The following is a 25,287-nucleotide window of genomic DNA, read 5'->3' as shown; positions in this document are numbered from 1 at the left end:
GCCTAACTCAACGATTAATGTAAAATAGGTTGTAGAAAAAGTCTCAAATGTTACATAAACGCAACCAGTGTAGCATGTTTTTTTTTTTAATTTGGTAGAGCTAACCATTTCATGGTGTCGTAATCATGTAGGTGCTAAAGTAGTCAGTCAACATGAAACTGTGAAGCTTTCCTCTTTCCTGTCAAGTCTTGCTTTAAGCTCGGGGATTTCAAGCTAAGCTGAAAGTAAGAATGTTGTGATTTTAGCTTATGAGTGATCGTCAGCGATGACATGTGAACGTGACTGAGTGTGTGTGTGTGTGTGTGTGTGTGTGTGTGTGTGTGTGCGTGTGTGTGTGTGCGTGTGTGTGTGTGTGTGTGTGAGAGGCTGCTTTAGTTGGTGCGTTATGGCTGTGTGTTAGTGGGTCAGCTCATATCCACAAAGGATCCTTCGGTCTGCTGACAAATGGCTTTCAGCCCGAGAGAGCTCGAGTGTGCATGTGAACACCTATGTGCACACACAGTATACCTGTGTCAGTAAAATCTAGATCTCTTAACTCGTCTGTCTGTCTGGTCACACGTGTTTCATACCTCACAGCAGCACGTACACACTCGTGCTGAAGCAGTTTGCTTCTTCTATTCCGCTGAAATGTTAAATTCCTAAAAGAGAGCGCACTGTCTTAGCAAGCCTCTTTAACACACATACACACACACACACACACACACCTGTGGCAGAATGTTGTTCATCTTCACATTATGGGAAACACACTTGGTGAGAGTTAGATGAGAAGGCTGAAAACACTTTCATGTGTCAGCTGTGCCTGGTTCTGTCCAAAGGTAACAAAAACACCCAACAGCATCCTCAAAGCTCACTAACTTTTACTTCATATCTTTTTTGTTTAATCTGTACAAAAACCAAAGTGCAAAAACAACAATTTGTGGTTTTACAAGGAGTCTGGTGTGAGACTATTTTTTTTGCCTGAGAGCAGTAACTTGTTGGAGCCGCCCCCCGTCGCCTGGCATCATCAGTTGCTGCTTTTCTCTCTCATATCCGATGGTACTTATAACTTAAGTTGATGAGGCAAAGCAGGTATATTCAGGAGTTGTGAATTTTGAATGGCTTTGTTGGCCCAAACACTCCATATGGTGTGTGTGTGTGTGTGTGTGTGTGTGCATGTGCGCTTCCTCACCTTTTTGGTGCCCTCCCCCTCCACCTCGGGGGTGCTTGGTGCCGGAGCCCAAAGCATGCTGGGCGCGATGCAGACGGACAGGTTGAAGGTGTTCATCTGGTTGTCGTGGGCGTTGCCTTGGATACAGTGCAGCACAGCGATCACATGTCGCAGCAGAAGCAGATTTTCACTAGGCAGGAGGTGGAGCAACCTGCGAGAGCGAGAAGAAGAAGAAGAAGGATGGAACAGGCCCAAGAAAGTAAGGACAGAATGAGGGATGGAAGGATGGTAAAAACAAAACTACAGCAATCACAAGACACATCTCGAAAACTTCGGCATGTGCTCCTTATTTACATTGTGTGTGTGTGTGTGTGTTTCTCTCTCGGGATATGAGCAGTGTGAAATACAAGGAAAAACCAAGTGTCATATGGTGCCACCACAAGCCCCCTCAGCACTCATTTATTCAGACGTCTTCTTTAATTTGTCACCCATGTGTGTCACTGGATTATAATTATTGATGCATGTATGCGTGTGTGTTAACGAATTGTAAATTAGCGGTAGAATTTAGGCGTGAATGTGTTTCATACTTCTGGACAGCTTGTATCTTCTCTTCCCCTGCCTCAACTTCGGTCACATCCATCCACTGGTCATACAGATCCACACACAGCACGCTGCCAGGGATACTTCGCAGGAAGTCCTTCACAGAAAAATTATATTCATCAATCAACTGACATTGATTTTTAATCAGTCACATGCATTGCAATAAGGGCTAAAGACAGAGATCACTTTCTTCTCAAATCATCAAGGTAATATGTTCACAAAGTAAAATATTACACTGTCAAAAGCATGCAAAGAGACAAAATTGAAGTAAGAGCTCAGGCGTACATCTTGAATGGGAATTAGCTTTCTATAATACAAAACTGATCCCTTCACAAACATTATTATTGCAACCCCACACTGTGATAATAATTAGAAGAGACAGACAGATCAAGACCAGTATTCATCATTTAATGAATGCAACCATGTTGTTGTATTTTCTGTCAACAGACTAACTGATGAAACATCAACATTGTGAGGAAAACAGACAAAACACAACAGTAAAAGGAGAAGAATCAGTTCTGTATGAAACTCAAACCAGCTCAGCTGCTCCCTGGATGCCCGACGCTGTGGTGGCTGTTTGGCCTGGATGCTGAACAATGAGCACCTTGTGTGTGTGTGTGCATGGTGTGTGTGTGTGTGTGTGTGACTGGCAGCCTGCCTGGCTTTGCAGAGACAGATTATCCTGTCTGGACTTATGTGACTTTGGATGCACATCAGTCAGGCTTGCTTTCTGTTGTCTGGTTTCAAAGCAGTGAGGCGAGGCAGAACTGTGTGTGCTTGAGTGAATGTGTGTGTGTGGGTGTTACCTTGAGGACAGCAGCGATGACGAACACAGACTGGTGTGTGATCTCCGGGTCCTCGGTTCCACTGTCCAGTATGTCTCGAAGCTCCCGACAGGCTTTGGCCCCAGCTGACCGCCTGAAGATGCCCCTGGTGTACGGGCCCTCTAAGTACAGGAACACCAACATGTCCTGGGAGGAACAGGGAGACAGAAGGTTACCGACATAAAATCCCTTCAGTGGCTGGAGCACATGAACTTAAAAAGAGAAACTGTCAGGGACACAAGTAAGCAATCAAAAGCTACAGTGAGCAGCTTTACAGCCTCTAATAGCAAAAAGCATTTAATGTTTGTCACCAATAAATCTAATCGCTCAGAAATCCTGCTAGAAGTCCAGGGATGTTTTAGACCAAAGGAAATGAAAGAGACAGGGATTAAGTGAATTTAGCTTTCTCTGTCCCTGCTTTTTGCTTGGATTGTTTTTGATTCATCATTTCCTAGAACCAGAATTTCATTTGGACAAGTAGGGCGAATCTGGCTGCAATTATTTTCTGCAGCCTCAAATGGCTCAGTGGACACCACACTGTGTTATTAGTGATTTTCAACTTAGAATAGACTTTAAAAACATGAATTAATATGTACACTGATAGGTATTGTGAATTCAGCAGTCAATTAAAACAAAATTAGTAAACTGTCAAATATTTTACCTAACAATTTTGAAAAATCTAACAATTTTGGTCGATTTCATTTTATCTGTTTTATCTGTTAAACTCAACAAAGGTTTGTTGTCGATCCAGTTTTAAAAGGGTTTGTTAGGGCACCATATAATCAAAGAGGAAACTGTTTGTTGAGAATCTGGGTTGCTTATACAACAGCCCGAGGTTTCACTTCTCTAGAAATTCCAGCCTGTCTGTCATTCCTTGAATTTAAAATTTAGAACTTAAAGCATTTATTAGAAACATATAGTAACTAATGTCCGATGAAAGCTCCAAAGCATTTGGCATGTTAAAATTAATCTACTCCTCAATACCACGACATCTCCCTTTCCCCATACAAACTGTAAACCCCAAATCATCCTGTGACCCTCCAGATGGGGTCCTGACCCCGTCTGCTGGTCTGTGCGACCTGCACTTGGCTCACCATGACAGGCTTGGGCAGGCCGTGTTCTGGAGAGCAGACGGAGCTCAAGGGTCGTCCGAACAGCCGTCCCTGAATGGGGGAGAGCGAGGTCGGGGACAGGGGCAGGCTGTCCAGCTGTGTGTTGGAACCTTTCCAGAAAGGCCAGTTGATCAGAGACCTCTTCCTCTTAAAAGATTTCTGCTGACCAGGCTCTGTGGGGAGAGAGAGAAGAGGAAGAGGTGAGCTGCAGTTTCAGATAGAACCAAACTGCTGTTGCTTGAGTAATGCATGTTGAAGTCACTGGAATGCAACTGCAAAAATGCAGCCTGTGCAATGGTTTTCTAATATTTATTTTTTGTGCTCTAGTAGGTCCAGAATAATAATCACATCTTAATATTGTTAACGAGAAAGACACCAAAAAGATAGTAAGACAGAAGACAAAAGAACCACTGAGTCAGCGAAGAAACATAAGTAGAAAAGCCCTCACACTCCAGAGCACCATTTGAGGTTTGTGTGTGCGTGTAGGCGTCTCTGTTTATCCATATGTGTGCTTCTATGTGTGAAAGCATATGTACAATTATGGTGCTCTCTGTGTGTCTTAAGGTTTGTGACTGTGTGCCCCTTGTTGAATGTTTGGTCACTGGTGCCAAGTCACAATGTCTACCTGTGCTGTTTGCTTTCAAATGTCTTTCTGCAAGTCTGTCGTCTGCATATTCTCTGTGACATAACAGCTCAGTATGTTCCTGCGGTTATGAAACTGCATACTGCTGGGGCATTCAAGTACATGTTAATGAAAACGTACAGCAAACATTCACTGTTTAAGTTCTGTGCAAAATGACTTTGACTTGAGCAAACTGCAACCAACAAGAGAAATCCAAACCTGTGTTGCCTTCATGGGACATAGAACAAGCAACCAAATTTAAACTACTAGTACTGCAGAGACACTTTCTAGTTCTAGTATGAATATACTATTATAGGTTGTAATGGCTAAATCAATTACTACTATCTGAAAATCTGGAAAAAATGTCCAAACACTGCAGTAAATCTTTTAAAGGGCCATTAGTAGTGAAATGTAATTGGAGCAACTTTGATTAGCAAACAACCATGAAAAGATAACATTCACGTTATTGCACAGTTGTGATTTGTATCCAAGGGTGGGACTGCCCAAACAAACCAAAGATTCTTTCAGTGGGTGGAGGACCCAGCAGCCCAAAAGGCCAAAATATGTGGAATACTTCTCATAGAATTTATTATTTAATGATCTGTCGTGGCGTCATGCCCAAATACACTCTGGAACAAAGTTCAACAATAATAGAGTTACTGGCCTGTTCTGGCACTCCTCAGCAGGCTGCGCCATCATCGAGAAGACACGACCATGCTATAAATCAGGTGTTACATCATTACAGCTGCTAGTCAGAGAACAATTTTAAAGAGGTCGGGATGAGGAAAGAGCCACAGACTGCTTGTCGACTGGGTGGGAAGTGTCTGTCATCCTACTATAATCTTCTGCTAGCATGCTATAAAACAGGTGCGAGATGGAGTATTTCTCTTCACAGGCAATAAAATACAAGATTAGGCAAGCCTTGTTTAGACTGAAAAGTAATTCAACTTGTAGTGATTTCTTTCAATCAAGTAAAGGTAGCAAGTAGTAAGTAAGTTTCTTTTCCTAACCTTAACCAAGTAACTGGTTTATCAGATTAAGTTATATGAACAAACAATGTCCTGAGAGATGTTAGATGAGAAAATATTGTTTGGAAGGGATTAACATGGCAGTTTTTACCCTAGCTACTGATATTTTTACTCGAGAATAAGTCAGAGTAAGCCTTCTTCCCAGAAATGAACTTTTGTCAGATTCTCAGTTCCTTCAGATGAACCTCCCTTAATAAATCATCAGTGAAGTGCAGTGAGTACCAGAGGATGAACCACTTTAGCTGTTGGATGGTGTATTTTGGTGTATGTGGCTTGTAATCAGGCTTTGTGACAGACAGTTGTTGCCCACTGACATGCTAGCATTATGGTAAATACTAGCATGTTTAGCATAAACCTGGTTTGTGAGTCAGGTAGGATATGAAATTTCTTCTTTTTTTAAATATATTACATGTATACTTGTTGAACCAACTGGAATGTGTTCAGAGCACACATTGACAACTGTCATGTGCCAAAAGCTTGTATATATTGAGCTAATTTCTGGCCAAAACTTAAAAAAATAATAATAATAATAATCAGAAAGTCAGTCAATCAGCCTGTCAGGAAGGTGCATATAGTCATTGTGTTACCTCCACAGTCAAAACAAATGTGGGCATTTTGGCTTGTGATAAACAGTGAAGCTGTCAAAGCAGTGGAGGTAACTCAAATCAATCTGTGGAGCACATGCAGTATGTTCAAACCATTTGGAAAATGTTGTGGAGAAAAAAAATAACATCAACAAACCAATTAGTTTCTAAAACTTAAGCCAGAATTGCCTTTGGGATTGTTTGAGAATAAATACCTGAAAAGGGGCTTCTGTCATGGCTACCACTCAATAAACACACATTAGCTTCCAGGTTGGGTGTGAGCAATAAGACCTCTTTGGCGGTGGGGCTGGTATGAAGTGATTATGTAAGATGCTGTTATGCTTGGGGCAAAGGAATCTGAAGCAAAGCTTGTGGCTGGCAAACCGAAGCCTCCTTAACTGGAAAACACACATTTTCTACTTAATTTGTTTCCTTCTAAACCTCGTCTCCTCTTTTTCCATCCTGGTTTCCATATTCCTATTACTCATCCTTGCTCCCGTTCACTGTCCTCTTGTGTTTCATTCTCCTCCTCATCGTCACTTGTCTGTCCCTCTTTTGAGGTCCCTCTGTGAATTGTTCTTTCTCTATCTGTTACAGTCAGTTGTTTCTTTTTCCTTCACCCACAGTGACCTTCAGACTTTCTCAATAGCTGTGTCATCTCTTTTCACTTTCCATCTTCCTATTCACACTCATCCATCCCTGCTGGGATTTCTTCCTCTTTGTTTGTCTGATGTTTTTCTTATTTTAACACTGCGTCTCTCCTAACCTCAGCTGTAACCCCTTGTCCACTAAAGTCTCCTTTCCCACCGTTCTCATTGACTCATTTTCTTCTCGTTCACCTAATTCCTCCTCAGAACTAACAACATTAGTGTACAAATTGAAATGGTTTACATAAACGAAACAAATTTCAAGGGAGTACTTTCTGTTCTAGATTAATATTTTTATATCCTCATATTTCTTCTTGTGGTTTCACAGACAATTCGATTAATGGCTGGATTCTTGAAACTGACCAACCATCCACTCGAAAACCTCAGCTGTCATATTGAGTGATTAAAACTAGCTTACTGTTCTTCACAGCTCTTTGTCACAGGACATACTTTGACTGCTCTTACTTTATCTTTCTCATTTGGTCCATGAGCACACTAACATTTTTGAAAAGAATTTTACTTAGTTAATTGTGCAAGAATTGATGTTTTTATGCATTAGGAAACCCCAGCAAGTTATTTTTTTCAATAAATCTAATATAGTTAGTGAAGTCAGTGAATGAAGAACTGTACACCAGCTATCTTACCTATAAGTGATGCCTGTGCTGGGGCAACCTTGTTGGGTTTGAGGATAAATTGGCATTGGGTGTCTGGTGGGAGACACTGGTCCAGCAGCAGCACTCCTGTGGGACTTGTTGGATCCCTCCCTGCTCCTCCTCCCAGTCCTCCACCACTGCTCCCACCATCCCGAATGTGGCTCATCTTAATGCTGAAGGGAAACTCGTGACCTGGATAAGAGGCCAAGGCCCAGAGGTTAAAGGTAACAGGTACGTGCATGTGCAAGGCCACAGAAATTAGATAAAAATTGGACAGAACTTGTGCTGTGCAGCGATGAATCATCAGAAATGAGTTGAGATGTTTAAAATTCATAGTGAACTACAGAACAAAAGATTACAGTAACAGAATGTTATGGAAATACCACTGTGACAAAAGACTAACTGCTCTGAAATGCTCCCAGATGTTGAGTGTGGGTACTCTCTGCATCAGTACTGCCTGGTTTTCCAAAATATTTAGCACTGAATGGATAAGACAGGGAGTTTTTTGTTCAAATGAATTTGTAAAAGATGTCGCTGTAAGCACATGTGCAGATCTTTCCGAATCACCAATATCACACTCTCACTTTCAGATACAATTAGGGACTCAGTATAACTTAAGCCTTATCATAAATCTTATCCAGCACCTCTGGAGGTGAAGTATATTTGTTAAGAGTATCGTGAAAGGGGGAAATTGGAAAAGTGTAGTTTGCTCTGATGGTCTTGAAATGGGAAGGTTTTACATAATAATGTAACAGTGACAGGTGAGCTCACCAATGAGAGGGTATGGAGGCTCGTCCTTACAGGAGCTCACCCACAATCGGTGATCTTTCACGCATCCCTAGAAAGAGAGAACAAAAATCAGGTTTAACAAATGTATTAAATATTATTCTGCTCTCCCATGTCTTGTCTGTGTTTACCTCTAGCTTCATTAACAGATATCTCTTGTGTAAAGAAATACAAATTAGATTAGTTCGGAACCTACAACCAAGTTTTCTGTATTTTTACAAAATCTGTGATCTAAATGCTAATTTCAATTTTTAAAATGTTAACCTTGATATCTTAATTCAACATTTGGTCTTATTTCCAGAAAAAGAAAATCTATTTAATTGTACACGTTCTTCACACAGTATCTTGCTTGGATGGTCTAAAACGAATACACTCATCTATCAATAGATTTTTAACAAACATCATTTCTGACATCCTGATTGGACAGGAGAGGCTAGACTTAACATCACTGATTCGGCTGAAACTCTTCTAGCATCACATCAAAGTATGGTCACTGGATACACAGCTGAATATCACAGTGGTTACTCACTGATATGCCAAACTGCAGCAGAGCCATGCGGATGACATCAGTGGTGCTGTCACTGTTGCTGACCGCAAGTGTTTTGGCCTGGTGAAACATTATGGAAATAAAGATGTTTGTGTGTTACATAAATGGTGCAACTCCTAATGATGTCATTAGTTACCCACTTAAGGACAGACTGCCAGGCAATACTCATTTTTGTGCTGACTGAAGCAATAAAAATCATGGAAGAAAAGAAACGTACATATGCGCAATTTCCAATATCCTTTGCAAATATCTTCACAGGAATCGTCTTGGGGTCATCCTTCTCTTTTCCCTCAATGATCCGACTGTGTGTTGGGGAAAAACAAAGGAAAAAGGTCAGTGTTAAAATAAAAAACAGCATTTGAATATAAATGAAGTTCATATGGCAAAGCCAGCACTGTGATATGAGAAACTAACATTTGGAGTTAATGTCAGCATGTAAAAACATCAGGTAATTAATCTTAACTGTAAATAGATTATATTCATTGGGTGCAAAGCATTAGTTGGATTCCATTCATCACAGTGGTTCAGATCCTTTAAATAACATGTCATAACTTGTGTGAAGCCATATTATTAACTCTGAATTTACTCTCATTCATGCTAAGCTGACATTTATTTAATCACCTCAGGTTCCATCCAAATCAAATCTTTCCTGCCCTGCATGGAAAATTTGATTTGCAAGATGAACTCTGAGCTAAAATCCCCAAACAATCCATTGTAAGGAAGCAGGAGGTTCAGCCAAACATTTACCTTTTGATGAGTGCCAACCACTTGTCCTTTTGCTCCTCAGAGCTGAAGAGAAGTTGAAGAGAGTGATAAAAAATAATCAGAGGAAATCGTGTTAAAAGCGTCTGTTTTACTCTGTTATGTAACTCCCACTGGCTAATACCGCAGGCTTCGCCCTAAGTACTGGATTCCCGGTGATGGAAAATCTAATGAGCGTGTGTGAATGAGAACTAATGTGCATATGCTATACAAAAATCCAAATGTACAGCACAGCATACAGGAATGTATCTGTATGTGTGTTGCATGTTTGTACGTGTCGAGATTGTGTGGTTATCCACTCTGGTGTTACTGCGGTTGGACTGAGCAGCTTTATGACTGGGAACTGCCTTGTGCGCTTTAGAGATTTAGTGTTTGCGTGTTCAGTTTTTAGTTCCCTTCTATACTGCGCATTAGCACCTCAGAACATAGTGTACTCCCTCAGAACTACACTGGAGTGACTCAGACAGACATTTTAGAAGTATGTGTGCACTTGGCATGAATAACTGCCATACTGCAAGCAGATGTACTGTATGAAGTTATATAAGAGGATGTTAAACGGCACTAAATTGCTCCTGTTTGATCAAATTAAGGTAATCTTGAAAGATAAAACTACAATTCTCAATGAAAGCAATCCTTTTTTCATAACTGGGTATGATTTACTCTGTGTGTGTGTGTGTGTGTGTGTGTGTGTGTGTGTGTGTGTGTGTGTGTGCGTGTGTGTGTACCTGAAGGTGGCCACAAAGTTGCAGGTGGGCCAACCCATGACAAAGCTTCTCTCTGGGCTGGTGCTTCCCTCACACACCTCTTCTATGCAGCTGGCAGTCCACATTTCACACACTCTGACTTGGGACTTCTCCTTGAAATGAGTTGGAGACCTACACAAGATAAAATGTGCTGCATTGAACTAGAGTAGGACTACAACTAACACTTATTTTCATACCAAAATAGTCTGTAAAAACTAAATAAATTGTGAAAAACACCCATCACTATTTCACATTACCCAGTATGATGTCTACCAATTGTTTTTGTCAGAACAATGGTGCAACAGTCAAACGAGAGATGAGAGAAAATGTAACCAATAAAAAAAACTCCGTGAAGGACATTGATGATTATTCAGTTATCACAAATTGCTGTTAACCAATCAATTAAACCACAGAATTTGAATAAATCTTTGCACGCAAGAAACCCCAAAAGGTTCCTTTATAAAGGTCTGTAAGTCCTTCATCAAGGAGTTCCACAAGGAACCAACTTAGATCCCCTACTGCAACCTAATTTTTCTTCATGGAACATAACACCGCAAATCATTGACATATGGTAGTCCTTTAAGAAATGCTCTACATAAATTAGAAATATAAAAAGATCTAGCTATTTTCAGCATATGAAGACTCACTAGACCTCAGTAGAAGTGCATTCATCCACCATTACATCTGTGATTACAGAGGGAAAAACTCCAAATGCACGCATGTGGCATGCACACATACACTCCCTGCTATTACACAGACATAAAGGCACACAAACACACATCACTTAACTTCTTCCCTCTCTCTCTTTTTCAAACACACACATACCAGCACATTCCTCTTACTCACCCTATGTTCAGCCACAATATAACAGCCAATTATAGCATGCTCTCTGCGCCGGACGGGTCAGCTCCGCCCACTGGCACATGACTACAGAGGTCTGCGCTGAGAGATGTGTATGTGTACAGTAAGCACATAACTACACAGAGCTGAACTCTGTGTACTCTGTTTTCCATCTCTTCTTGTCTATGTGTTTATACTGTATGTGTGCATGCAATGTGGATTACACAAACATGCATGTGCTCTCTAAGTTACTGTTTTTTTAATGAGTGTGTGTGTGTGTGTATGTATGTGTGTGTTGCACTTTGTGGGTGCGGTGTCCTATACTGCAGGCCCATGGCAGGCCAGTTTGGCTTTGATCTGGGCTAGGCTTCATATGGATTTAATTGGCTGGGAAATAACTATATGAAGGGGAAGTGTGAGGGTGGGACAAGTGAAAGAAGGTACTGAGGGGATGAGAACTGAGGGGAAAACTGCATAAGGATGTCACTACATCCTGTAAAAATTGTTTTTTTGCTGTCAGCTTCAGAGAAACAACAAGAAACAGATGAAATGTTGCTTCTTTGTTTCTCAAATTTGTTTCGTTCTATTTTTTTCCTGTTTATGTCTTCCTGTCTTCTCCATTTTCGGTCTCCCTCTCGTCCACACAACCACATAAACATACAGTCCGTCATTCTGCCATTTCAAAAGACACACAGAAGGAAACTTACTTGGCCTTGGCGACGAGCAGCGTGTCGGTGAAGAGGAAGAGGTGTCTCTCCTGGGTCTGAAGGCCCGTCTTCAGTTGTGTTTGGGCATGACCCAGGAACAGACGGCCTGGACATTCTGCCAGGAAGGCCTGGACAAGGGCACATGATTCTGGGCTGACTGGCGTCAAACAGCTTTCTCTGAGGGACAAAACCAAGACAAACACACAACACAGACAGAAGGAATGAAAGACACTATTGATCCCCAAAGGAAAAAATTGTGGTTTGAATGCCTTTTAATGATATTATGGATAGTAGATGGTGAAATCCCTAATGTCTCTTCAATTGTGAGATGATAAACACTCATAAACTGTGGGACTACTTGCCCCCACAGATGTTCACAAAGTGGTGAACCTCACCCCATCCTTGCCTGTATATTCTCATACTATGCTTTGTTATCAGGCTGGTTTATAATATGTTGCTGGTATCAAATTCAGGATGTTTTCAGTTGAGTATATATCATACAGGGTTGCCAAGTTATCGCTTACTGTTTTGTTTACATTTTGCAAAGCGACCCAAACTTTAAATGAAATCAGGGTTGTAAAACGGTAGAGCTAAGAGCCACACCAAATAACCCTGAACATTTTTACATAGCTTTATTTATACTGTGTTGTATTAGCACTGAGTTTTTTCCAAATTTCTCCAAAGTCTGGAATAATAGGCCCAAGTAGTGAACCAAACTTGGAAAATGCTGTGAAAAGACTTAAATGTCCAAATGGCTTTTGCGGCCTAATTAAAGTCCAGAATGGGAATATTTACCTCATTATTTCCTGCATTTTCTTCACTGATTCCTCACAGTTTGAACCACACATACAACCAAGTATTGTCAATAAAATAAATATTGGTCTTTTGGACCTACAGTCAATTGGCTATAAATCATGTAGTAAAACTTGCATGTTTTGGAGCTGCACAAAGACAGCTCTGTTAGCACTCTTTATCTAAAAACCTTGTCTTGTTTCTATATGTTGTCCTGTCACTTTTGTTCACTTTTCTCTTGTCAGTAAAGTAATTTTTAACTACTGTTTTGGTGGGCTCTGTCAAGATACTCTCTCGTTTTCTTGCTAGTCACAGAAATATCAGAATTTTGTTTTATTCAAATCATCCATTTATCTGTTTCCTTGCTGTTGATCTGATGGACAGATGAAAACAGAGGGGAATTTTTGGAGGAAGAGGAAATAGTTTGAGAGCTCCATCCTTTCCTGTTTACCCTTCACTACCAGATTAAAGACCTAAATCTCCAGTCACACACACAAATACATATTTTCTATCTCTGTCTCTGCCTTTGTGTCTCTTTTATGTACACAAACATGCACACATGCTGTCTGCTCTCTCACGCATGTACACACTCACTTCTGGCCATAGTTTCTTCTTTTCATCCCTCTTTTTACACATGCACATCTTTCAGGACACACACACAAACACACACACAGAACTCGACAAAGCATCTGGTAATAGTCCAAGTCTGGCTGTGAAGACAGAAAAGCTTGGCTTCTCTCGTGGGCCATAACCCTTCCAGCTACATTGCGTAAGTGATTGGTTACATAATTAATTAACACAGGACAGACAATTATGCTGGAGTGCTTCCTTTTTTGCTTTTCTTTCTTTTCCCTTTTTTGTCATCCAAAAATAAATTCTAAAGGGGCTGAGTGAACTGTTAAAAGTTGATGAATGTAGCCAATTAAACATTCATGCTCAACAGGAGATGTTGAAAACTGACTGAAAGATCCTTAGAGTGAAAAAATGGCAGAAGGATGGGGTAAAAGGAACATGTCCAATATTTTGGTCAGCGAAACCTGCTGCATCAACCACGACACCCCGCTGCTGTAACGATTATAGAAATGAATAAGTCACTGTATTTTACTTCTCCCTTTGTCCAAATGAATCAAAGTTCACTCAGCTTTTATTGGATCTCTGAACAGGGCAGTAACTTTTGTGCTGGACTGCTGGACTGTAACTGTGCTGGACAGCACAGGAGTAAAGACCACTGCAGAAGGATGCTAGGATTCTCAAGTTCAGCATTACAGAGAGTAAGTCTTGAAAATTCTGTTCTTATTGTACCAACAGAACCAGGAAATGCCCCCCCCCCCCCAACACACACACACATTGAACAAACCTTCCTGCAAAGCCCCTTTCACATCTCACTGACCCGAAAAAGACAACATCTTCCGTATTCACCACACATCCCTCCCTCCTGAATGTCAGACTGACAGCTGAGCCGGTTGTCCTTTGAATCTGATGGACGAGCAGCTAATGGCTTCATTGTACATCATGTGATGTTGATAAATTGAGTGCTCAGCCTGCCCGTGCATACATCAACTTTGTTAAAGCATGGCACTGTGGGGACAACTGTTGATTTTTTGGAACACAATATGGGACCAGTGTACAATGAACCACACAACACAGCATACTAATATCCCAGCATGAATAATTTAGCAGCATCAAGCATGATTTGTATATAAGGATTGGTGCATCTTATCAGCATAAATCACAAAGTTAGACTTTTTTATTGTGCCCAAAATCACAAAGTTTTCTATTCTTACACAACTTAAGACAAATCACAAAATAAAACTGTCAACTGCAAAGCTGCATAGCCAGAGTCGAACAGAATTGTAAAACACACAAAACAAGGATATGCAGAATCAAGAGGTTTGGATGGAGCAATGATGACCAAAGTAACAAGAAATAAGTAAGACCAAAAAGAAAAGCATCCAGTCATCTCTCAGAGAGACACAGTTGAACTGACGTTACTTGTCGAAGTGAAACTCCAGCAACAGACAGAGATGTGTTGAAACTGGACTCACAGTCAGCCGTGAGCTGCGTCGTTTATCTGGACTGCTGTGTTGTGTTGCTGTTGTTGTCTCACTCCTCGTCTGTGCAGCAAACTCTCACGTTAACATCTGATTCACTGTGAATCAGATGTTAAGTGACGATTGGGTTGGGATGAGAAAGAAAAGTCTTGGACACAACCATGATGGACATTTGTGTGCTCACACGCGCGTGCGCACACACACACGCACGCACCTGTAAGTATAGACCCTGAAGGCAACAGCTGGACAAACAGCTGCGACTTTTCTTCACTCTCTCATGTCCATCAGCTCACTTTCCTCCCTCAATCCATTTTTATCTCTCCTGCCGTCATTCATCCAACATTTTTCATCTCTTGCTCTGGTTCATTCAGTTTCAGATTTGTCTGTTTATTTAAATATGAAAGACTTCCGTGCACCCAATCGCTTTACATAACGTCACAGGTCCATTGGTCTTCCCAAACCGAGCAGACTGACTCCCTTAGCTATGACATGCACTTATATAACTCTGTCCATCTGCTCCGCTTTATTAATAACTCCATGAATGGCTGTGTGTGTGTTTATGTGTGTTTCTCTACCATCTGTGGTTAAGTTTTAACGTAGGATAACACTACGGTGGCAAATCTGACTCCAACGCATTTTAGGGTTTTATGGCATCAGTGCAAGATGAACCAAGACGGTCTGACCGAACAGACGGCTGAACACCCTCAGCTCGCTCCTTTGTTCCTCACACAGCATGTGAAGAAGATGTCATTTTGCACAAACACACACCAGCCTGTACCATCGCCTGACTCCACAGTGGTAGCTTTTGTTCATTACTACTGCAACAGACACTGCAGGAAATGTGACAATAAAGACATTAAGGCTTGCGTTTCTGATTGCATTCCATTAATAATTAATGTATTTCACTGGAAGACAAACAACAAAGCAAGAAACGTGTGTCAAGTTACACGCATAATATGATTCACTGTTTCACAGAATACCCAAAATGATGTCCTGTCCACACTGTGTGATTGTGGTTAACAGAAAACCAATGGACGTGTAGAGAGCCTGAAGCAAGAAACATTTCAGATTTTAAAAATAAAACTCACATTTTTTCATGTTGTCTTTTTCCTGTCCACCTCACCCTGAACTACGACAAAGCTCCATAGGCAAACTTTAACATCAACACTAGCTGACACACAATGCTCCCTATACAGCTTGAAACATACACACACACTCATGCAGATACACACATTCAGAGGATGAGGTCAGAATACTAAAACTCTTCTCTTTTGTCAGTCAGGAAAAGAAAAGTGACCAGGGGCTGTCAGCCATGATATCTTTAACAGAGCTCATTATAAAAAGAGGGAAATATCTTTTGTATTATGTATGAGCGGAAGTGTGTGTTCTTATGCATATAGCATTTTAAGGAGCAATTGTTCTCAACAATCAAACAATCACCCAGATGTAGAACATTTTCTTTATTTTTCTAAAGTCTTAATGGAGGTTAGGACTCAGGTTTCAGTGTGTGTGTGTGCGTGTGCATGTGTGTGTGTGTCACTTTGTGGTGACACTATGGCTTATATTGAATGAGAGTGTGAGGTGAGGGGTGTCAGCCAATCATATGGTTTTATGCTTCATGGTAAAGGCACTTTCCTCCCTGCAGTATAGATTTCACTACCTGTGGGGAAGGGGATTTATACTGCAGTTTGAACCCATACTATCCTGCACTTTAAGCCTGGAAGCTGAAGGATGAGGTTATACTTCTGGATGAAGTGTGTGTGTGTGTGTGTGTGTGTGTGTGTGTGTGTGTGCGTGAAGATGATGTAAGTGGCTGAGCTAAAGGCCAGAGAGCTTTTCAGCACCCTGTGGCTTGATGGGAAAGGCAGGACACAAAGCGAGCAAGAAGGAGGCATCTCAGAAATAAAGGAAAGGGAAAAGGTGTAAGCTGGGAAATGTCTCAAACTCCCTCTTGAAAAAAGGAAACTATGCTCATAAACATTAGAACGAAGAGGGTCATCAGTTAAGACCTTAAAGAGGCACACTTAGCTAGAGGTTCAGAATCTTTGATTCTAATTCAGTGCTTCCAGAGTATCATGTTATGACACCAGAAACTATCAAAGTTTGGAAAGCATTTAAATTTGAAGCTGGTTGCTCTGTCGCTTTAGCTGCAGTGCCTTGCTAACACAGGGCTACCACAGGGTTAGCGACTAGCATCTTGGTATGACGTTTTGTTCATTTTAAAACCAAAATCAGAGCATATATGAATACCAATGTATACTTTCCCATTGAAAACAAAAGATGTTGGTGGTTGTTACTGGACTTTTTGGTCCAGTGTGAAAGGATAAAATTGCTTGTTTATAACAATACAAGTAATGATGAGAGAACCAGTGTGGCTTTGAGGCTGTTACAATTTTAATGTGGACCCACCAGGCCGACCAGTTGCTCTTGGATCTTTTTTTCCCACAGTGTCTTATATTGATTCAGACTGAAATGGATAAAAGCACTTCTGATTGGGCAAGGAAAGCAGAAGAGCAAGCTAGAAATGTATGATCTTTGTCTTTAGATAGTGCTCAAGATTTGAACATTCCTCAGCTACACTAAGTCCTCCTCTCATAACAACACCTGAGCCAGTTGTTGACTTGGGTGTTACAGTTTTTATAGTAACCAGAACATGGAGACAGTCTGAAAAGCATTTACAAACAAAGCAGAACTTCACAAATTACAGCACCTGTTTAAAGAAATTCAGAATAATCACTACCGCGACCTTTTACCTTTACCTACAGTGAGTCACCTGACCACTTTAATTTCACATCCCTCCCATGGTGAGACCCCATGCACACACACATATCCACATCCGGACATTAATGAATACCTCACACACTCACTGACATGGGAGGTGTTGACCCCCGGTGACCCCACAGGCCCCTACACCTCCTGATGAGAGGTCAGAGGTTAAGGGTGACAGCTGAGAGTGTCAAGCTCTGGCTCCATACATCCTGAGACACACACACACACACACACACACATACACACAGACTCACACACACACAGACTGGTCAGATTAAGCAACTTTCATTTAGTAGTTTGCCTTTCTTGCCCTTTCTCTAAGCCTGAATATGTAAGTTGACTTCTTTACGTTCCTCAGCACACGCACACACACACACACACACACACACACACACACACACACACACACACACACACACACACCTCCCTGAGAGCACTGACCCATTTAACAGTGTGGAGTGTTCCCCTCAGCACTGGTCTAAATGGTCCAGTCTCACACTTCAGAGTGCTGCAGTCCAGTCTGATCTCCCTCTGCAAGCTCTAAAAACTGCCACTAGCTCACACACACATCATAAACATGTCAGAGAGTCGCTCCACATCAACACGTTTCATCTGCAGGCATTCGCTCATTTGAGAAATTATCATGGCACCAAAAAACTATTTTTAAGGTTTAAAATGATTTGAGAAGCATTTTGAGGCTTTTCCATGACATTCCTTTAGAGATTTATGTGATGCATTTCTTCTAAAACCAAGAATTTCACTTCACGCTCTTTTCTTTCTCTGAAATAAGTCGATCTTCTGAGAGATAAATGAAATTCCCTCAGCCTTTTGGATTTTTTTCTTTTCTTTCTATTGTAGTTGTCCCAAAAAAGCTGAAACCAGCATAGATACATATATGAGACAAAGTTTGTAGTAAATAAATAGCCTCCCCAAGGGGTTTGTAATGGCTTATTTCCGACCCTGTTTAAGGAAGAGGAAGGGATTTGTGCCATATGAGGGTGATGAAAAGCCTGATAGCTCTGGGAAAAGTAAGCATTTGAACCATGAATGAGTCAGAGAGGCCAACCTCTTGCTTCTATAAAGTCAGAATGAAACTTGTTCCATTTTGTAATCTCTATTTGTCCAAGCAGAACATACAGCTCTGAGCTGCACAGAAGAAGCTTATGCTCTTTTTTCTTCATCCAGGTTTTGTGTCCAGTGTGGTGAGTGGATTCTGTCTTCTCTAATCTCTGTGCTACCAGCCCGTTAAATCCCCAGGTGTGGATTTCTGGGGCTGATTGACTGAGAGAATTCAGTCAAAAACATGGATCAACCAGTAAATGCAACCATATATAAACCATATATAAACACACCTTCAGTCTGAAGTGCTGAAATTTGAAACAAGGTGTAAAGGATGAGATTCTTTTGTTCTGTTTTGTCATTAACATTAAGAATACCTCTTTAGAAAGTGACCTTGTCGGCCTTATTAGTGAGAAGTAAAAAAAAGTTCAACCAGAACCATGAAGAGAATGACTGAAATAATCAGCTTTGCAGTAGAACTGGTGCTTTCTGCAACAGCTACATCTGTAACACCAACTACTGAACTGCAGGCCAACAATGATGTCAGCACCACCGCAGCTGTTTGTCATGAAAGCAGGTTATGTGTGTGTGTGTGTGTGTCCTCATACCTGGATGTGCTTCTCGATCTGGTAAGTGCTTTGCTGATGACCAGCGAGGGAGCTGACTGTCGTCTCTGGGCCAAGGTCTTCATCTTCTATATAGTCAGAGAGAGAAAGAGGGATCAGTGGGTCATGATCTGCACCTTTTTTAATGTGTAACATCTCATGATTATCAAGGGGCAGACAAAATGGCTGCAAAGCACTCAGTCAGAAACACTGCTTGAGGCTGCTTGTTGCCTGTGATCACTGCAGGAAATACACACAGACAGGGAAATAGACAAAAATCCAGTTTGTGTGTGTGCGCGCAAAGGAGAGAGAGAGAGAATTTGCCAAAAAGGAGAAGTGACAGGATTTAAGAGGAGAAGAGGATGTGAGTTAAATGTAAGCTAAGCTGACTGCTTGATAAATAAGTAACAAAAGGAGATGGAAGTAGAGAAATACGTTGCCTACAAGTTGCACAATGTTTATGATCCCTCATACGTCCTCACTGTGACACGATAAATCGTAAGCTCTCTCACAGAAGTATGACAGACATGCCTGTGGCCACCACAGCTATTTCTATGAAACCTAATTTATCTAAAACACACCAGAACCACGTGAGCCCTGAACACGCTGCAGCTGCCCCTAACCCCACAAACACACACTGCACTCATTCAGTCTGGAAAAGGTTTGAAAAAAAATAAAGTCCACCGAAATTTGAAAAGACTTCGCTTCCTAAACTCATTCTGCAGTGACTTTTGAGTAACATTCCTACCCTTGACAACTACTGAAGGAAGAATTTGACTCTTGTTAGTCATATGGGACAAAGTTACTACAGAGCAGCATAAAATGTAACAGGATGTGCATCGCGTCACGTATTTGAGTGCTTGGGGGAAAAGAAAGATGGATCCAATTTCCATTTCTCTAAACATGCTCTTTTTTAAAATGCATTTTGAGTCCATTTGATTGGGTTTATAGTTCTGTGCAAACATGAGGACTGGGATTAGGGCAACGTGTGTTTCATGTAAGAAACTGACCTAGTTGTGTCTGCAGAGTCAGCAGGTTTCCATACAAACTCTGCACGAGATGCACTTTTGCTTTTCTGTAAGCTCAGGCTCGAAGGTGACAGTGACACGCTTGTTCTTCTTCTGCAGGTGTAAAGTGACTGACAGGTCAACATGAACTCTTAACTTTCTGACAGAAACATTGAAGGGAACCATGTAGAAACTGCATGTATGCAGAGTTTCTCAGTCAGTGACCATAAAACAAAGCTCCAGTTTCTCTGTTGTCTGACAGCTCATTTGTCTCAACTTACCAAAGCTGAACGCAGCACAACGCTTCCCAAACCAGGCCAAAGTGCCACAGCTGCTCATAAAAAAGGGCTACAGCAACAACATTCAAAACATGCAAAATCACACTAACAAAAAGCCCAGGGCTGGGAGGTGGTGACGTGCCAAACACTGCAAAAATACGAGCAACTAACTGTATACTACTGAGCTGCTGAGGGTTTTTGTTGTTGTTGTTGTTTTGTTTTCTTTTGTGTTTTTTTCTTTTGAGTCATAAAAAGTTTTATTTAAGTCCCTTTTTTTAAACTTGTTTTTTGTTGATTTTATTTTTACTATAATTTGTTGCATTTTATCATAATAACTGTATGTTTTAACTGTTGCCTGTTCAAAGTTTCTTGTACAAAGCTTGCTAAATAAACAAAGGCATTATTATTATTATTATTAATATTACTAATATTAACAGGCCATGAATTAGCTTTTCTTTTAAACTTTTGTTACCGAATTTCTGCTTTGTGCCGCATTTTGGCAGATCTAAGCCCACCTTCACCACCCACACCTTCTCTGCTGAAAGATGCAGTTGCACCTTTCAAACATGCGCTGGACGGGGGCGCTGTTCACTACAACTTCACTTGCCAGCTTGTCGAGATTCGCGCTATCAATCGCCCATCAACGGTAGACTGTGTTAACTCCAGTGAACAACTGTAACAATGCGGAGTGTGTTTACAGGAAAGTTAGAGATTGGGAAATCTAGAATGACGTGCTTTACGTGCCTTTATTGATCCGAGGAGTTATTTAAGAGAAGTGTTGGCTCCGCAGTGAATCATTCCTCCTCCTCTGTGTTTGTGACGTGACTCCTGTCTGTCTGATTAACAAATGCTCACTATCAGCACATTATCCCGTGCTGTTATTGTGGTTCCCTGTCGACACCGCAGCTCAATCACATACTGATTTATTCAGGATAACACAAACGAAATGGAGACCAGTAAAATCTACTTTTCTAGATTTGAGCGTTTTTTCCTTGGTGGATGGTTGTTTGATCAAGTCAGGATTTAGTAACATTATTGTAAAATATCAAAACGCAGATGCGTTTGAAAAACTTTCCTGCACGAAAAACTTCTTGCACGAATCAGAATTATTAGAGAACGCAATTCATCAGATAAAACCAATCATATAAAAACAAACCTAAAGAAAAAGATTTAAAAAAAAAAAAAAAATGCTGATTGTTAAAAAATACAACCGTGATAGAATGACCGGACCTCACACCGCCATCAGTTTAATCAACCACTGAAGCCCAACCGAAGCTTTGCAGCAACAATACGAAAAATAACTCAACCAAAGAACAAAATGATAGAAAATAATACAGTGAAACACAAAGTGTCAAGAGTATTTTACCTCACTCTTGCACACACACATACCATACTGAAAGATATCAAAACTGTGAATCAGTTTCACATCTCATAACAGCGCAACTAGAACATACCAGTTTATCCTTACTGAGCGCACCGGACAACTCAGTGCCCAGACGCGTAAACCGTATCCACAGGCAACACACCATCAGCACAAAGAGCCCCAGAGAGCAGCGCGACTGGTACCTTTTTGTTGTCGGGAAGAGTCTTGCTCTCTCCCGTCAGAGAGTCAGACCTGTTCTGTCCCATGGTCCCCTGCTGCGGTGACATGGTTTCCATTAAGACAGTATAGATCCACGGGGCCGAGCGCACAGGCAGTATATTCCCATCATACGAGAGTAAGTCCAAAGTTTATCCGGCGGAGAGCAGGGCACGAGCCCGAGGAGAATCCATGATGGAGAGGAGGTGATGAGGAGGAAGAGGAGGTGAAACCTGTGCGCTGTGCTCCTCTGGGTTTGTGTCTGTCTCTGAGCGCCGTTTGATCTGAGCGCTGCGACGACAGTCCGCCCCCACTGAGTCTAATGTTGTAAAGTTAGCGGCCACGAAACTCACTACTTCCGCTCTTGATTTTCAAAATTAAAGCCGTGATTACAAAACCGGATATTCGCGAATTTATGGCGCGAAGAGAATAAATAAAGTCGAATTAAAGGGAAACATTATTAGACAAATACCAGCAGTGCTTGCTAAAACTACAAACAGTGCTGTAAAAAACTTCCAGTGTTACATTAACACTAATAATGACCCATGTTGGATACCTAAGCAAAACAGGTAACTTGCATCATTTGAGTATCTGAGAGAATTTTCACCACTGAAAATGAAAGCAAAACCTACATTGTTATCTAATTCTGTCACATTGTCAAAATTTTGTTTTAATGTTTTAATTTAAGTTTTTTGTTTCTGTTTAGGCTCTGTGAGTCCAATTAACTGACCACACTGAGCAGCAGGATATTACAAATTGTCACTGCAGGAAAACAGAGCTCTGAAAGACTGTGAAAAGATGTTTATCAATAAAAACATCAAGAGAAATAAAATAACGTGAAACACGAAAATCTAGGTTTATAATGTAGCGTAATGCTTAACGTAATGAGCTGTGTCCTGATTGTCATTTTGCGTTAGTTTAAGGTCCTTTCTGATATTCCAAACAGACATTTGTTAACTTCTGGTCTCTTTGTGTGAATTGCCTGTGTTATTTCACTTCTGACATACACATGACCCTAACCTGTGAAATTTAGCAAACTGCCTTTCTGGGAATCTATTTTACACATTTAGCTTCACTCTGTTCTAAGACTTACAATAATTAGTATTAGATGATGGATTATCTATATATTCAATTAATCAACCTTTGTTTTTATTTTTTTCTTTTATTTTGAAGACAGAACTCATTTCTGGTCATGTGCATGACTTTATGCAGCTCATGTACCTGAAATCAGGCTTTGGTTTAAATCCTGAGCTTGTCTGCGTACCTACAAGTGTGTGTTTTTATTTGAGGGATCCATCATATGTTTTCCTTGTCTGGTAGTCAGCGACATATAGAAGGTGACTGTTCTTGTACGACAGGAAAGCGGTTTGCAGCGGGCCCAGGCCAGGTGTAAGAATGTACTCCCAGGGCCAAAAATAACATGACTGATGAAGAGGAATGTCCACAGCATGTTTTTTTTTTAACAGACATGATGACGCATGACACATTTGCCTTACAGCTATAGCTACAGTATACCTCACTGTAAGATAATTTCACGAGCTAGTGGGAGTGTTTACTTTTAAAAGTCTGGAGGCAAGAAGAGTCTACCCCTCCATCAAAGCTAAAGTTACCCTGATTCGTTAACCATGCAAAGACAATTTTAGCATCCATCCATTCGTTTTCTATACCGCTTATGTGTCAGGGTTGTGTGTGTGTGGGGGTGGGGGGGGGGGGGGGGGGTGGGGGGTGGGGGGGGGGGGGGGGGGGGGGGGGGGCTTATCCCAGCTGACTACGGGCAAGAGGCAGGGTGCACCCTGGGGGCAATGTAGAGTAGAGTAATGTGCATGTTTTTGGTATTGTGGGATGAAGCCAGGTTTTCTGTGTCCAGTGTGGTGAGTGGATTCTGTCTTCTCTAATCTCTATGCTCTCAGCCCGTTAAATCCCCAGGTGTGGGTTTCTGGGGCTGATTGACTGAGAGAATTCAGTCAAAAACATGAATCAACCAGTAAATACAACCATATCCATCCATCCATCCATTTTATATACTGCTTATCCGTCAGGGTCGCGGGGGAGCTGGAGCCTATCCCAGCTGACTACAGGCGAGAGGCGGGGTACACCCTGGACTGGTCGCCAGTCAATCGCAGGGCCAACACACAAAGATAAACAACCACACACTCACACACTCACACCTACGGGCAATTTAGAGTAGCCAATTAACCTAATGTGCATGTTTTTGGTATTGTGGGAGGAAGCCGGAGAACCCAGAGAAAACCCACGCAGGCACAGGGAGAACATGCAAACTCAACATAGAAGGACCGGGATTCGAACCTGGAACCCTCTTGCTATAAGGCGACAGTGCTAACCACTGCATCACCATGCCGCCCACAATTTTAGCATTTGGGAATCTCTATGTCTATGTCTTTTATAGAGATACGTGAATAATTATTTTATTATTTCCTCTATTTTTCGTAATTTCCTTTGAACAGGCAAACAAAATTTTTTGATAGAAACACAAGGGTGCATCTCTGTATCTGAAACTCAGAAAATGTTCAGAATCTTTCAAAGGTGCAACCTAATTATTTCCCTCAGCTGCCTATCGCCGGCCACTGTCATGTCTGCACAAACACAAAGGTATGCAACAATTGTTCCATCTTATCTGTTCCCTGAAAAGCGGTATGCATAGTATGATAAGAACACTGATGGTGTCCGGACATCCCCTTTGATCATGTCACAATCTGCATAAAACAACAGCAGCGGCACAGGGCTGGCTTCTGTCTGGAGAACGGCTTCCACTCTTGAAAAAAGAAAACTGTATCCTTTCTCTCTGCAACTAAACCACCCTTTCATCAAGAGCCCATTGTGGCCAAGTCGCATTTGTTCTTGAACTTTAACTGCACTTCATGCTCCTTAGTTTAAGGGGTTAAATGACTGCTTTTATTTCCTGCTGTTTGTCAAGTGTAGCCTGTCTGGAGGGACCCAAAGCAAAAAGCGAGACTAAATTGAGGGTGTGTCAGAAATGTGGTTGGAAAGGCCACTGGTTGACCACGACTGCCACTGCGCTGCACTGTTTTGTTTCTACCTCCTCATTGTTCCACTCTGTCACTGGAAGACGTTGGGTTGCGACAGTAAAGAGAGTCTCTCGGAGTGGTTTTTTTTCTCTGGGTATCCATGGCAAAAGCAACACATGTCTCAGTGATAACTTTAAAACACACATTTTTTTTTTCTACCCAAAAACCTCAAAGTGTGTCACCCTCCTTGCTGTCAGGAGGCACACAAACGCTCCAAGATTCTCCTTATGCCTGAACTGAGCGAGAGAAACAGGACATCTGATCTACACAAGAGATTCTCCTCTCAAATGAAAGACAGAGAATCAATATGTGTCCTCCTGAATATCATCTGACATTTCCTTTGAAGTGAGTCTGAAAGGGAATGTCTCTGTCACGCTTGAAGAGCCAGTGTATTGAAAATCCAAAGCCGAGGACTATCGACTTGGACAGCAAACAGTCGATTCCAGAGAGAGGGGAAAATGAGCTGGAGTGAGTCCAGAGCTGCACATGAAGGCTTTA

General features: G+C 41.4%; 1 protein-coding gene across 1 annotated transcript in view; it reads right to left on the bottom strand.

The window, feature by feature from the left end:
• Positions 1–22,014, bottom strand: part of arhgap20 (Rho GTPase activating protein 20) — a 30,969-nt gene extending 8,955 nt beyond the window's left edge. Inside the window, exons 1-13 of the mRNA XM_046404332.1 lie at positions 21,730–22,014; positions 18,882–18,967; positions 11,603–11,779; positions 10,038–10,187; positions 9,298–9,339; positions 8,768–8,852; positions 8,533–8,610; positions 7,989–8,055; positions 7,209–7,409; positions 3,666–3,856; positions 2,554–2,718; positions 1,735–1,844; positions 1,169–1,358 (exon numbers count right to left, since the gene is read on the bottom strand). Coding sequence (XP_046260288.1) covers positions 1,169–1,358; positions 1,735–1,844; positions 2,554–2,718; positions 3,666–3,856; positions 7,209–7,409; positions 7,989–8,055; positions 8,533–8,610; positions 8,768–8,852; positions 9,298–9,339; positions 10,038–10,187; positions 11,603–11,779; positions 18,882–18,967; positions 21,730–21,822 — 1,635 coding nt within the window. The 5' untranslated portion in view covers positions 21,823–22,014. The remainder of the gene's footprint in view (positions 1–1,168; positions 1,359–1,734; positions 1,845–2,553; positions 2,719–3,665; positions 3,857–7,208; positions 7,410–7,988; positions 8,056–8,532; positions 8,611–8,767; positions 8,853–9,297; positions 9,340–10,037; positions 10,188–11,602; positions 11,780–18,881; positions 18,968–21,729) is intronic.
• Positions 22,015–25,287: the final 3,273 nt, after the last annotated feature.

The sequence above is a fragment of the Scatophagus argus genome, chromosome 11 (assembly GCF_020382885.2).
Source record: "Scatophagus argus isolate fScaArg1 chromosome 11, fScaArg1.pri, whole genome shotgun sequence".
Taxonomy (NCBI): Eukaryota; Metazoa; Chordata; class Actinopteri; family Scatophagidae; genus Scatophagus; species Scatophagus argus.
This window is presented reverse-complemented; position numbering and strand designations above follow the sequence as displayed.